Source organism: Acomys russatus, chromosome 28, assembly GCF_903995435.1.
Source record: "Acomys russatus chromosome 28, mAcoRus1.1, whole genome shotgun sequence".
In the NCBI taxonomy this organism is placed as follows: domain Eukaryota; kingdom Metazoa; phylum Chordata; class Mammalia; order Rodentia; family Muridae; genus Acomys; species Acomys russatus.
The window spans coordinates 13,643,384-13,659,266 of NC_067164.1; the positions used below are offsets into that span (position 1 = coordinate 13,643,384).

Sequence of the window (15,883 nt, forward strand, 5' to 3'; positions counted from 1 at the left end):
GAACCAAGTCCTTTTTCTTCGGTGTCAGCAAATCCCACCGCACTAGAAATGTTGCAGTCCCTTTTCATCATGGGAATTAGAGTATCATTGAAGTCTGGGAGAAATTGTCCTCCCCAAAGAAGACCCTCCGACACATACACACACACACACACACACACACACACACACACACACACGAACACACACACACACTAATAAAACAAAGCAACAGAGGCCATAAATTGAAAAGAAAGTGAGGAGGGGTACTTGTGAAGGGTTGGAGAGAGGAAAGGAAAAAGGAAAAATGATAAATCTTAATTAAAAAATTATAACACACCCACAGACACATATATGTTAGAGGAAGGAGTTGTTACATGTAGGACTTAGAAAACAACCCTTCAGTATGTATTATCCAATGAGGGCTGGCCTGCACTGGTATCAAATCATTATGTGGTCAGTTCTATTAGGCATCAAAACCCAAGTTGCTGTTAACCACTGAGCAATCTCTCTATTATCACAGAAGTATTTGTTGTTTTTGTTTTTAGTTTTTTGAAGACGGGGTTTCTCTGTGTCACCCTGGCTGTCCTGGCCTCACTTTCTAGGCCAGGCTGGCCTCGAACTCACAGAGATCCACCTGCCTCTGCCTCCCTGAGTGCTGGAACTACAGGGATGTGCCACTGGCTCTGGCAGCACAGAAGAAGTTTTAAAAGAAGCACTAATATAGTCTGATCCTTAGTGCTTTCTAGGTTTTTGAACTGTGGCCAAAAATATTTCTAACTTATCATTGAGTATTACAATTCTGAAAGTGATACTGTGATTTAGTGAGCCAAGGAGAGGAAAAGTTGTCACAGGATAAAGGATCCTGCCATCCTGGCCTCCCTTGAAGCAATGCACTAGAGGTGGTCCATCTGTCATTCCTCCCCAGTGGAGCTACTGCCTTTTCTTCTTCCTTCCAGCTTTAGCAACCTTCTGGCAACCAAAGAGGCAGCACTTTGTGATGATGAACACTACGGTCACCACGCAGGCCAGCAGGAACCCGATCACATCCAGAGAGTGGTACTGGACCCAGCTGAGGTCATGGGCTGCCACACGAAGGTGCTTGGCTCCTTTGTGGCGCATGACAAACTCAATCCAGAAGACGGCTCTGTCCAGGGGCTTCACAGGCTGGTCGTGGTGAATTCTGGATAACCGCATGGCATTTTCCTTATAGCTAAAGACACCAACATTGAGAACTAGTTAGTTTACTTTATGCACCAAGCCTATGGACTATTCAGGGAAAACGTCATGAGACTCAATAGATTGAGTAGGAGAACGGCAGGTGTTTCTACTGGGGCATGTTTGGAAGTTTGCCTGTAGGTTGGCATTATGTGAGAGGCATTCTACCCAAAAGTGGAATGAAAAGTCATTTGGAGAAATAAATCTTTCCAGCAGAGCAAGGGACGTGGTTCAATGTAATTTGAAGATGATCACATTGATTCCCTTGAGAAGAAATGCTGTCAACATCCTTTGAAATCTCAACAAAAACAGTATTGATGGTTAAAAATGGGTAACTTTAAGAAAGGGGCATATTTTCCAAAGATGACGTAAGGTTGAGATGTAACTCACTGATAATCCAGCTGGGATGCTCAATGGCCTGAAGTCAACCCATAGTGCTAACATAGTAATGACAAGATTGCAGAGGAAGCCGACTTTTCAACTTTAAAAATATGTATCTATTCTATTTGTGTTTGTCTGTGGGACTGGGGAAGTGGCATGCCCCATATATCACGTGTGGAGGTCAGAGGAAAATGTGTGGATGTCAAAATTCTCTGTTTGACCATGAAGTTTCTGGGGATCAAATCAGGATTTCATGCTACTCAGTTACATCAGGGAATGGAATTGTTACTAACAGAAGTGAATGCGGGAGTCCAACCTAGTGCAGCAACTACATAAAGAGTGTGAATTTACAGAACATATTGAAATCAGAATTTCCCCAGAGTTTAGCTTTCTTACTATTAAGGATCTGCTTAAAGAAATAGTAAACACCATAATAGCAATGAAACCTTAATGTCCATGGCTTTTGCAGCTCTAGTCCTCATAGGTAAGGAGAGGAACTGATGAGGTACCCATTGTTGGTTGATGCATGTGAAAAATGTGGTCTGAAAACATAGTTGAATATTATTCAACCATTATGAAGAATGCAATCCTGTTTTTACAACAACAAGGGTAAAACTGGTGGGTATTCTACTAAATCATATAAACTAGGGCCTAAAGGCAAACACTGCACATTTTTACCACTGTGTGGGACGTACTAGAGGTGATTTCATAGAAGTATAGGTAGACCACTGATAACTGGCATCTAGGAAGGGAGACAGTGTGAGGGGACAGAGAGGTCAGCTAATATATACATGCTTACCCTGGATAGCAGGATAAAAGGGTATTGAGAGTCAGTGACTGAATTAGAATTTCATGTCTTATTGGAACTTGTGGAATATAGAAGGGTGTTTTCCAGCATTGATAATAATGAAATTACAAATGTCTAATGAGGTGGAAATGTCAAATTTTCATATTTGGTAATTAAATATTTTATATATCCATATATATATGTTTATATGCATAATTATTTTAATTTGTGCAATGAGTGAGGATTACTTAAACAAAGTATAAGAGTTTCAGGTATTTTAGTCATTGACTAGAAACAGTTGACCTATTTTTAGCTTGATTATGCTGTGATTTGATTTGATCTTATTTGCAGAAATTGTGTCCTTTCATTTAGCAAGAGAAAATGGTTTCCAGCATCAAAATATCCTACACAAACTTCTTCTACAGTAAGTCTGTGGGGTAGTTACAGTCTTAACTGACAGTTAAAGCATACTCCACGGTGGTTAAATAAGTTTTATGTTTATTGTTGTTGCTTTCACAATTAGACTAAAGATCAGATGAACGCTACTGTTCCCTTAGATAGGACCTATCTTGTCTAGTAACCATGTGAGGAAACTCTGTACTCACGAAGGGTCATCAGTGACAGTCTTCAGTGCAGTGAACAAGTCTGTACTGGACATTGTGAGAAAGTCCAGTCTAACCGCTGCTCCTTTGGTCTTCATACGAACAATATTATCATACTGGTCCCCAAAGAGAGGAATGCCAACCACAGGAACCCCATGGTAGATCGCCTCATAGATGCCATTGGTGCCACCATGAGTTATAAACGCTCTGGTTTTTGGATGACCTAGTAAATTAGGAAATTAAGAGAAAGCATTAATCATAAGTCTGATACAGGCACAAAACAGTGAACTGTTGTCTAGATAACATTGTATATCGGTGGAACTACATTTCTCCTCTCAAGTCTTAGAGCAAGGAGCACTGCAAGCACACAGAGCATTAAGAGAAGAGCACATAGAGGAGGTGGAGTGTGGCAGTAGAATGATTGTGTGCAATGGAAAAAGTGGGCAGAACTTCTCCCAAGTGGAGGAATCATCATGGGCAAGCACAGACTGTGGCTCGGGTGAATATGTTCTAAAGAAACAGTGAGGTCGTCACTGCTTCCCTGCTTGTGATAGGTTGGCTCCAAGCAGCAGAGATTAAACATATATTCTGGCCATCTGGAATGAAAATGCACTGAATAGACCCATCAGTTCTTTATCCATGTTCCCCAGGACTAGATCGCAGCCATCATCACTGCCTCAGTGTTGACATTCACCTTCCTGACAGCCATTCCTCATGTCACCTGTGTGTCCTGGTGCTGCTTACCTAGAAGGTCATTCTGCGGGATCCATTTGTAGAGACGTGTGTTAGAGCCCAAGATGTCTGGCTTCTTGCCTTCGAATCTCCAAAGAACCTGTTAAGATAAAGCTATCCTCTCATTCCTTTGGTCAGACATCAAGTAAGTCACCCTAGAATTCTGTAGAGGTTAAGAAATAATCCCTCAATTTATAATGGATAAAGAAACTGTGGCCCATCTACACATTGGAATACTCTATATTTATCAAAAACTAGGACATCATCAACTTTGCAGGCAAATGGATGGAGCCGGGAAAGATCATCCCGAGTGAAGTAACCAGACCCAGAAGGATGTACACGGTATATATTCACTTATCAGCTGGTATTAGCCATACAATACAGGATAACCATATTACAATCCACAGACGTAAGGAAGCTAAGTAACAAGCAGAACCCTAGGGAGGATGCTTAATTCTCCTTCAGAAGGCAACTAGAGTAGAGAGGGAAGCAGTTGAAGAAAGGAAACATGAGGGGAACCTACTGCAGTTATCCAATGAAACCCTCCACATAGAAAGGATCAAAGCAGAAGCTGAGTTTCACAGCTAAACTCATGGCAGAGCACAGGGAGTCCTATGGATGAGTTGGTGGATGGAAGGTCCTGGAGGGGACAGGAGCTCCATAAGAAAACCAACAGAGTCAACAAATCTGGGCCCATGGGGGCTGGAGGAGACTGATGCACCAAACAAGGATAATGCATGGAGAGGTCCTAGGCGCCCCCGCCCCCAGAGGTAGTGCATATGCAGCTCAGATTTCATATGGGTCCCCTTAAGGGGATCAGGGGTTGTCCCTGCCATAGACTCTGTGGCCGGCACTTTCATCACTTCCTCTTGGTGAGGTGCCTTACCACAGCACAGAGGAAGAGGATGCAGCCAGTCCTGATGAGTCTTGATGGGCTGGAGTCAGTTGGTAGAGGAGAAGGGCTCCCTCTGACTGAGGGCTAGGGGAAGGGAACAGGGGGAAGAGGGAGGGAGGGTGGGATTGGATTGGGAGGAGATGAGAAAGGGAGCTACATTTGGGATATAAAGTGATTAATCGTTTTTGCAGTGTATTTATTGAAATTTATTCAGATTACATCCAGATTGCTATCTTCCCATTCCCCCTTCCTCTTTCACCCTATTTCCTTCCTCTAGACCTCTGACAGAAGGGGACCCCTTCCCCCACCATATGACCACAGCGTATCAGGTCTCATCCAGATAGCCTGCTAAAATAAATTTAAATTAAAAAGAAAGGAAGAATGAAGACACTGTCCTAGTGTGAAATACGCAGGGAAGAGGAGAGATGATGAGAACCAGGGAGGATGTCTGCAGCAAGGATGCCAACACTGTTCTCAGTTATGCATTGATTCCTGTTCTTACCCACATTTCAGCATGCCACATTTAATCAACAGCAACTCAGGCCAAGTTAGATCCAACAACTTCAAGCAGAAGAGTTCAGAAATGTGTGATTACAATTCAAGTTCAACACTCCAACAGAGTTACTAATATGTACCTTGATTTAGTTTTTTCTTATATACTTATAGCAATTTTTATTTTCAAAATTCAGTATAACTATTTTCCAGTGGTATTTGAGGGAGTTCACTTATAATCACGTTTATCGTAAGATTTTTTTGGATTAGTCCCTTGTAATGTGACATTGTCTAAGCCCATGGTCCCTTCAAGAGCAAATCCCCAAGATCCTCCCCATTTCAGCGTTAACAGGCTCAGTCCTGCAGGTGGATTTGGGGCTGAGGAAACCTGCTCTACATATGTTTTGGAGTAGCAGAGGAAATATACTTGCATAAACCCATTTTCAATATAGACAATCACATTAGGCCAATATTACAAGTGAACATGATACTTACTAAGATAGAAACCCCATCTAAAAACATACATATTCTTTCTCTTTTCTATTTTCCTTGTATTGAAAAGAGATATTTCATGCCATATATTCTGTTTGTCATTACCTCTCCATTAACACCTCTCCAGACTTTGCTCCTCTCTCCTTCCTTCCAACCCCACATCCTTCCTTTCTCTCTCTCTCCTTAGAACACAAACAAGCATCCAAATAGTAGTTATAAAGTAATATAAGACAAAATAAAAACCAACAATCCAGGAAAGCACCAATATCATTTTTTAGACAAGCAATTATTTTTATTTTTGTGTGTGTGGTGTGCTTGTGTGTGTGTGTGTGCCTGCATATGTGAGTATATGTATGTGTGTGTTTGAGTGTGTGTGTATATGCACATGTGTGTATTTATGTGTGTATGTGGAATGACGGTATGTGTACGTGTGCACCTGTGTGTGTGTATCTGTGTGAGTATATGTATATTTGAGTACGTGTGTGAGGTGTATGAGTGTGTGTGTATATGTGTGCATATGTGTGCATGTGCATACATGTGTGTATGTGTGGTGTGTATGTGTGTGTAGTGTGTGTGTATGTGTGTATGTACATATGTAGTGGAAGTGTTGGTCTCATCTGATGCCAGGAGTACTTTGGGCCCCATGTCATGAAGTTACAGGCAATTGATGAAGTGCCAGACTCGGGGACTCAGAACTAAGTTCATGTCCTCTGGTGAAGAACACATGTCTACAAGACAAGCCACCTCTCTGGTCTGACAACTGCCAATTTTGAGCGCTTATTTATTGTTACTGGGCCAATGTAATCACTGGTTACAATTTAATAGTGGTCTGGTTACACTGTTGTGTGTCCAGAGTCCTCAGTTATCCTCCAAATAAATAGAGGAAGTGACAAAGCAGATTTTTGTATCTGCCTAAAATACCTTCCCAATAGGAAGTTCACAAACACTTGCTATGTGTTTTTCTTTCTGAACACAATGTTAAAAATCAAGTTGTCAAAAAATAAAAAGCCTCATCTACTATTTGACATCTGTCCCTGGTAGCTTTGTGTCACAAAGCTTCTGCAATCAGACCTAGAGCAGCGTGTGACCATCTCTGTGAGGACGCATCAGCAGGACACTGTATCTCACCTTCTGTGGAATCTGGGCAAGGCCTGCTGCAATCACGTTGGCCCTTTCTTCTGTTAGGTTACCCACCATGGACCCCAGGGAAAACACCACAACACCATGTTCCCCGGAAGACTGGACGAAGTCTTCTATTTCCTGTTAGGGGAGTATCAGAGCATCACAAAGAGCAGCAGCAGTAAACAACCTGCATATAAACTGATACCAACCTCCAGGTGAAGGAACTGGGCACTGCTATAAATGAGCAGAATAGTGGGTCCTTTGAAACTGTTCACACCCACATATAAGACGGACCGTTGGAACGTGTTGTATGTTGGTTACAGTTCTCAAAGTCATACAAACAGCCCCATGTTGTTTTCATCTTGAACACCAAGATGTGTAGAAATTAAATCCAAAGTTCTTCTTCTCCTTCACCCGTCCTCTAAGGACCAAATATCTGCTTTCTCTTTCTATTATTTTGACCGATCTAGGTAGTTTACATAAGATATTCTTTTTATTTTACTTCTAGCTTGTTTGCTGGCTTAGTTTACCTAGTGTACTGTTTTAGAGGTCATTCCATGCATATCTATAACATAGGGTTTCAGGTTTAGGGACAGTTCCTTAAATTTGCACACAATATATTTTTCTGTATAATTCTATTGACATATTAGTTACTGCCGCTTTTCTTAGTTACTGTTCTACGTGGGAGAAGACACCATAATTAAGGTAACCTGTAAATCAAAGTATGTAATTGAGGCTTGATTACAGTTTTTTGGGGGTAGTTTACTAACATATTTTTGGGCAGCACTGTGGCAGGCAGGCAGCATGGTACTGGATTAGGATCCCAGAGCTCAAGCTAATCCATACATTGCACATAGAGAGAAAGAGACCAGGCATGGCTTAGGCTTTTGAAACCAAAGCCCAGTGATACATTTTCTCCACAAAGCCACTCCTCCTAATCCTTCCTAAACACTTCACCAACTGGGAACCAAACATTCAAATATCTGAGCCTATGGGGGCCATTCTTATTCAGACCCCATCATTCTGCCCAGCAGGAGCAGTGCCACTGTCCTCAACCTCGCACAACTGTCTTGTTGAGATCCTTCATTCAGTTCACTTACATACACACTTAGGAGTGGAACTCACACCATGAATCTATTCCTAATTTTCAGAAGATTGTCCATTCTCTTTCCATTGCGTTTATACAAGCAGATTTTACTTGTATTGGAAGAAAATTTAGTATACACCGTCAATGTATTTTACTGTGTCTGCTTCTGCAAGTGTACGTATGCAGGTATATAGGTTTGTATATATGCAGTGTGTGTGTGTGTGTGTGTGTGTGTGTGTGTGTGTGTGTGTGTGTGTATGTGTACACAGGTGCATGTTTTAACTTTTGTGATTGATCAAGAGAGCAAATAGAGACACTGACTTCTTAGGTGACTTTTTCTTTGTCCATACTCCATTAGTCTTCTCTCAAATCCCTCTGTAGGCCTTGACTTTGGACCTCTCTCTGCCTTCAGTGTTTGTGTGTTCTTTGCACGTGTGGGTACTAGAAAACATTCTTATACAGAATCTTGTTGAATTACTTTAATAAAAATGCTGATATTGGTCCTAATCATCCTTCATTTTCATATCCTGCATACTCCTTCCTAGGGGACATTTGGCTCTAAAGACTCAAAATAACCTTCTTATCATAAATCTCAAGGAGTTCTACCACAGACAGGATTCAACTCATCACTGTTTTCCTGGCATGGCCATACTGTACCATCCATGCACATCTTTGACACCATAGTTATTAGTCATCACTTGTTGACCGACTCTCCATTACTGAGTCAAATTTCTGAACAAAACCAGTTGATCATGTTGGATAGGGTGTATTTTGTTTTCTAAGTGTATCACTCTCCTATATAAGTTGAATTTGAATTCAGAACAAACAGAAGGCAGCGTCCTTCAATTTCTCAATTCTAATAGGTTGGCTTAAATTCCTTGGATTGTAGAATGTGGTTACAGTGAAGTCTGTAGTGTTAAGGGCACTTGATTCTTTGGAAATCTTACTTGCTGACTGTCTTGAGAGTGTCAATTGTCCCCTGTTTCCTAGAAAAATTTCTTTTTCTCTGGTTTTGTAAAGCTCTGAAGTAAAACCGGGTCCTCTACAAGAGCAGCAATTGCTCTTATGCCCTGAGCTGTCTCTCCCATCCCCATCCATTTTAAAATCAGTACAGAGCGCAGTGGGTTTCACTGTGACCTTTTGAAATATAATTTGTTTTTGTTTTTGATTATTTCCTGTTCCATGCCCATGTGTATCTAATTCCAATTTTATTTTGTATTACAAGTATCTTTTTCTACATTCATGTCACATGTGTTCTATTACTGCAACCTTGTGTTGTATCCCAGGAACACATATTTAAGATAAGCTACATGTATGTAAGTACACACGTACTTGCTGATTATATAATATCCATTTAGAAAACCAAAATCCTGTTACGTAAGCAGTTTTACTCATACAGAACATCATAGATTTTTTCTCTATATTTCATTTTATGTAAATTATTGTTTCTTTTAAAATATTCATGTAAATTTATGTTATGATTGAGAACATAGTCATTGATAAAATAGTCATAGATATATTTTATGGATTTTCAATGGAAATGTTGACCATTATTATATGTTCATAGCATACATGTAAAATAATACCAGTGTTTTATCTAAGTACCACTCAATGTTTCTGTCATGAAGAACTTCTATGAACCTTTATCCTATATACACCTGAAATATTTTTATGCATAATTTCTCAACAGTTTATTATAAAACAAATTCTCTTCTTTAGTATTTTACTTTGTGTGTGTGTGCGTGTGTGTGTGGTTTTTTTTTTTTTTTTTTGCCTACACATATCACATGCTACCTATAATTGTGAAAGTGTCCCCAGGAGGTAGGAAAGGGAGTCCGTGTCTCTGGAACTGGAGGATGGATGACTATGTAGAACCATGTGGGTGCTGGGTCCTCTGCAAACGCAGCGAGTGCTCTGAAAGTATGAACCTCCATTCGAGCCCCACAACACAAATCTCTGTCTCTGTCTCTCTCCTCATCACAGAGCACAGTTTCTTAAGGGATGCAATGGTACTAACGTAAACCTACGCTGTCATCAGTTGCAACTCAATGGATCTCTCATTTTCAGAAATAGACTGCTGTTCAATTAAATTTAAATCCTTAACTGCGTGGCTTGGAAACTTCCAATTCCTGTGACAGATTGTTACTTTCCTGCCTTCATCTTTTATCTTAATGCAAAGATACAGAAATAGCATTTTAGAACCCTGGGTGAAAAGTGTTTTCATTTTTAATGGTCCCTGGGTATGTCCTCATTCATAGCCCACTGCCAAGCACTCCCAAGCATTTGTCACTGCCAAATCTCACTGTCTTATCTGTTGTCAAGGGGCTGAGGGAAAGGTGATGGGAAACTCATTACTACAGAAAAAGACAGCACAAGGAAGCCCTAATTCTGTTTTTAACATAAGTTAACAATATCCCTAAGTACATTATCTCTTTTCTCTTACACCCTACTAACTTGTTCAAATCTCTCATATTTGTTTTCTTCAGGAGCAGCGCAGGAGATCATCAAGGTTGGTGGATCTGGACCCAAGGGGTCCCACACAAACTGAAGCCTCAAATAAGGACAAAGCATACAAAGAACCTAGACCCCCTTTTCAGATATAGCCAATGACAGCTCACTCTTGACAGTGGGGAGGAAGGAGGGAGCAGGGACTGCCTCTGACATGAACTCTGGTGTCTGCAATTGAATCACTCCCCTCAGCTGGGTCTGTGGGCACATAGAGAAAGGAGATGCAGGCTATCAGGATGAGACCTGAGAGGCTGTAGTCAGCTGGTAGGCATAAAGTGACTCCCCCACCTCAGAGGTCTAGGGGAGGGGAGTAAGGCAGGAGAGGAAAGGAGGGTGGGAACAGGGAGATAAAAGTTTGGGGATAACAATGGGCATATAATACTGATAAATTATATTAAAATTATTAATTACAAAAGTATCTTGCTCTCTTTCTTCCTCTTTCTCCCTATCTCTCTGCCTTGCTCTCTCTCTCTCTCTGGGGTACCCCTGCTCCCCGTTTCCTTCTCTCTCAATGCTCATTTAATAAACTCCCTATCTAATACAGAAAACTCTTCCTTTGGCAGAGATGTAAGCAGAGAATATTACTACATTTTAATCCTCATTTTACCAACTTTAATAACCCATTCATTTAATAACTCAGCCATACAATTCTGTATGTTGTGGGCCATTCACTAGAGCGTGGGTCACCTATCAGTAGTCATAGCCTTAAAGGAATCGACTCGCATTCCTTTAGAAGCCGTCAACTGTTGACCCACTCAGTAAGCTGGGTGGGTTCTTGAGCCCCGACCCACTCCACGCAAGCCTGCTGGTTAACACATTCTCGTGCAGCTCTTGTGAGGGCAGCCACAGGCGCTGATGGAGCTCACTAGTGCTGGGGCCCTGTCATGTCCAGAGGACAATGCTTCCTCTGATCTTCCCCATCCTACGTCCCTTAAAGTGTGTCTACCTCCTACTACACGTTGTTTCTGTCCCCTGGGGGAGACATTGGTATAGATATCCAATTAGAGGACTTGACAGTCGCTTATTCTCGGTCCTTGACTGACTGTGAGTTTCTGTGCTGTCGACTGCACATTCCTTCAAAACCTTCTCAGATGAGGTCTGAGAAGTGAGCTGATGCACATAGAGAGATTCTGCCTAAGAAGGCGCCCTGCTAGTCCCCATTAAGCCAAGTAACAGGAGCTGGTTCATTACTGAGGCCCACGGGCTCCTCAGGCATATGTTCATGTCCAGATACATAACACCAGACATGGCTTTCCTCCTGTGTGGGGGCCTTAAATCTCAGCACCTAGCAGTTGGTTCCCCATAACACCCACACTGCCGTTGTACTCATGGACAAATCTTGCCATGCCAGTCCTTGTAGCTCACTGGGTTGATATCAGGGGAAGGAAGTTGATAAAGTTTTTCACCGCAGCCTACGCAGCACATTCCATTGCTACGAGGACTAGAAGCAGGGAGGAAGTATCCTAGTCAGTGCCACCTGATGTCTTTATTTCTTATGATCAAAATGTGTCATGTTTTTGGCATCAGCGTCCTACTATGAAATCATAGTGGGTAGTAGGGGCAATGAAAACACCCACCATTGTTTTAGTAGTCTGGACACTTCTGGCCAACACCACCAGGGGCCACATTTTGTACCTTGAATTAAAGTCCTTTCTTTTCTGAGAGAGTCTAATCCCTTGTGTAAGATAAGCAAATTGTGTCCCTTATCTTGCTCCACACCTCCCCTTTACTTTTACTGCTAGGCAACTTGCCCTTTGCTCCTTGTTAATAGTGCCATGGTTCTGTTATTCCCTCACAGTGAGTCGTTAAGAGTAGAGCTGCTGGTGATTCTGGGTGAGCCTGTGCACCCTTTGTGTCTCTGTCCACTCAGCACTTCCTGTGGGATGTACCTGTCACACTATCTGTATGCTCGGCGTGAATCACTCAAGATTTCTCTGTGTTGGGTAGTAGTCTAACTACGCCAGTCCTCAGAGCCCCACAGGTTTGCATAAAGGAAATGGAGACTTTTGTGCTGGAATAGATACAGGCGTTTCCACTGGCTGGTCTCTATTCTGGTCTCCTATGACTCTCTGAGTTGGTCACAAACATCCTGAAGGAATAAAACATGATCACTCTTGCTGAATATTCAAGGCAAATAGAAGCAAGCAAACATGAATATATTTACCCTAGGCAGGGGCTTGGCAGGTCTGCAGTGGAGTCCACCAACATAATCAAAATTTGGTAAGACAGGATGAGGAAATTCCAAATCCCAATAGGTTCGAATGAGCCATATATCTGCCTTCCCCATAGTCTCTGCGAGTGTTGTGGGTCTTCCTAGGAGGAATCAGAAGAGTGAAGGTATAAGATGCGACACAGTGTCAGGTGAAGGTAAGTATGCCAGGTAACCTTCTGGAAGCCCTCTTGATAATGCAGAAAAAGATGTTGACATTTGTAAGTGTGGGATATGAAAAATAGTTTTTTTTGTGTGTGTGTGTGGTTGTGTTGTGTACATGCACATGTAATGTTTGATATGATTTTTTAACATATATGTTGCTCATACTTAGGCTTAGATTTATATGACATCACTGTGTGAGTGGCCTTGAGAAGACACCATATCAGTAACTCACTCTGGCTCGGTAATTATGTATGTGACATTGAAATACAATTAGATGCCATTATCTATGAATAGTGCCTCTCATCCTAAGGAAACCACCTTTCCCTGGAACCATCCATCTCCTTTACAATATTCAGCAGCTGGAAACTTGATGTGTATTCCTCTAAGTGAAGTGGGAATTTTTGTGCTGTCTTCTTTTGTTTTGAGACAGTTGGATGGAGCCCAGGCTGCTCCCTAAGTTACTATGTAGCCAAATTGACTTTGAACTTTAGATTATCTTCCTCCTCATCTCAACCCCAGGGATTGCAGGTGTGTGCAGCCGTGCCCAGTGTAAAGATCTGTGGAGATTCTGTTTCAGCATTTTATTTTGAGACAGGATCTTACTATAAAACCCAGGGTGACCTGGAAGAGAATTTGTGAGGATACCTGAGCTCTTTGTCCTGGTACTGCTCGTAAACTATGACAGACTGTATAGTAATTCGGTATGCCTAAGTTTGTTTCCAGATAATAAAGGATGAAAAGTCTATACGTTTTTTTCTTTAACAAAAGACACTGTTTAAAACTCTGTGACTAAAATTCCCATGTTCAAACTTCAGCGTTGTTTGATTTTAAAAGGCACTCATTCAAGTGTGTGTGTGTGTGTATGTGTGTGTGTGTGTGCGTTTGTGCGTGTAGGGCATAGGTCAGAGGACAGTTTGTAGGAAGGCATTTTGTCCTACCACTCCTTAGGCCCTCTGAATGGAGGAAAGGTGTTCAGGTTCATGGCTGCATGTAGCTTCATCTGGAGCCATTCTCTGAAACCATTAGAAGTTTAAAAAGGAGTTTTAAACACTCAATGAGGGAATATTGATTTTCTAAAATTTTGCATTCTCAAACTTGGGTTGTCTAGGATAGAGATAAGGAACTCACAACTATGAAGAAATTCATTATATAAAGACAGAAAATATTTCAAAATTTAAATAAAACTATGAGCGTAAATTGTTATTTTCCCCAGGCTTGATGGGTAGTTGTGCTAGCAATCTGTGTTACTCCTCAGTCCTCAGTATGCTTGTCTGTCAGCAAATAAGACATTCTGTAAGTTTAAAACAAGCGTTGTGGTGTTCATCTGGACAGCTCAATGGGGTGAAGCCTTGGCTTTGCAATGGTGCAAACATACTTATATTCTCAGCATGTGTGTAAGAAGGCAAAGAAAGAAGAGGCTCCACACTTTGTCCTCTGACTTCCAGAGTTATGTAGTGACACAGCCTTCCAATCAATATACTGATTGATAATGACAGCAGCAGCAGCAGCAGCAGCAGCAACAACAACAACAATGATAAAAACCATTCAGGAAAAAGTGTTTTAAATAAGTGAAATAAAATAGGTAGTAAATGGCTATGTTCTTGTGTAGAGAAACCCACATATATTTCTTGGTGAATATGTGCCTTTGTGAAGTGTCCTGTGCATGTCAGAGACAAGCCTTTCAAATTTGCCATTGGGACAGAGACTCTTTTACAATACTTTGCATTTGGCAGGTAATGTCACAGGTTTCTCACCATTTGACTTATGAGTGGGCTGTCCTGTTCTGTCAAGTTCACCTTCAAGGACACAGCCGACTGAGAGTGCTGTAGTTAAAAGGGAGCACAGCACTTACCTAAGACTTCACTGTAAAGCTTATTCCACTTCTTCTCATTAAATGTCTGGAACCAAAAGTCAAAAGAAAGCATGTAGATGACACTCTCCACTCTCTCTATGAATGTCATTCTATCACTCAGTTCTGAGAGCGCAGCAGGCACATAGGACGGAGGCAGCGGGAGTCCTCCACTGTACTTTTCATAAGTATTGCCAGGAAAGAAGCGGAGACTGTACACAAAGGGCATCTGGAGAATCTCAGCCAGCAAGTCACCACAGGGGACGAAGGGGTCTGCTACAATGACATCAAAGCTTGATTTCTGTAGTTTTGTCATGAGTTCCTTGTTAAAAACAACATCTCTGCAGAGACTCTCACAATAATCTGATTCCTTCAAATACATTTCTTGCAACATTAAAAAGTATGCCCAAAATGATTGCTTTGGCAGCTCATAAATGATCTTGGCCAAGGCTTCCACAAAAAGTTCCTCTACGTCATCCACGGAATAGGATGAAGGATATGTCTCAAACTCAATAGCAGATGTGTTGTCGACCTCGTAAGAAAAGAAAACTGATGGTCTCAGAACAGTCACCTCATGACCCTTCTTCACAAGCTCATCTAGGATTGTCCTTAAGTTGAACCAATGGCTGAACTCCATTGGCCACACCAGCACCTTCCCACTGTTGGCAGCTCCAAAGAAGCCACTCAGCTGTAGCAGGAGCAGGGCTGCTGTCGTTTTCACAGACATCTTGGTTACATTCAGAGCTTCCTTTCAAATGCCAGATCACTTAGCTCTTGCAGCTAGATAAAGAGTAATACTCAATTAGTTAATGTGTAACTTGTGTCCTCGGAAGCAAATACACACGGGATAGTCACAGCCTCTGAATGGCAAGTGCCAAAACCAAGAGGCAGATGTGATGGTGGGAAATGATGCCTGATTCTGTGTCCTTGAATATATTAGGTACTTGGAGGACTCTGGAGAGTAAGTGCTCTCTCACTCTCTCTGCTAATGTGGCTTCCTTGATAAAGCACCTCAAGTAAAGATATAAGTTTTCAGTTCAGTGTACTTTCCTGTGAGTGCTGGAGACATCAGTGATTTACCATACTATTTAATGATTTCAGGGATATGACTCAGAGGTCCATAGTATAATCTGAGAATCATAAACAAGGCAGCTCAATTTAGAGCAGATTATATATTAGACAGATCCCTGTTCTTTTAGCCTTTCCATTCATTTCAGCTCTACCCCACCACGAATCTGCTTTCCTCTTGATATCACACTATTAGAAGAATGTACCTCGAGAAATTAGAATTTTCTCAGTAACCTTCTTTTTGGAGAAGAAGTGTTTGACCTCTGGGGGCATCCAGAGGTCGAATGTATTTCCAGGAAG

General features: G+C 41.6%; 1 protein-coding gene across 2 annotated transcripts in view; it reads right to left on the reverse strand.

Annotated features, from left to right (window-relative positions):
- Positions 1-672: 672 nt before the first annotated feature.
- Positions 673-15,883, reverse strand: part of LOC127210641 (UDP-glucuronosyltransferase 2B1) — a 39,550-nt gene continuing 24,339 nt past the window's right edge. The window contains exons 1-6 of one of the 2 annotated variants that reach the window (XM_051170348.1): positions 14,519-15,301; positions 12,457-12,605; positions 6,704-6,835; positions 3,709-3,796; positions 2,968-3,187; positions 673-1,189 (exon numbers count right to left, since the gene is read on the reverse strand). In XM_051170348.1, coding sequence (XP_051026305.1) covers positions 910-1,189; positions 2,968-3,187; positions 3,709-3,796; positions 6,704-6,835; positions 12,457-12,605; positions 14,519-15,242 — 1,593 coding nt within the window. In that variant the 5' untranslated portion in view covers positions 15,243-15,301 and the 3' untranslated portion in view covers positions 673-909. Of the gene's footprint in view, positions 1,190-2,815; positions 3,188-3,708; positions 3,797-6,703; positions 6,836-12,456; positions 12,606-14,518; positions 15,302-15,883 lie in introns of those variants that run through there. The other variant, XM_051170347.1, reaches the window with a different exon arrangement.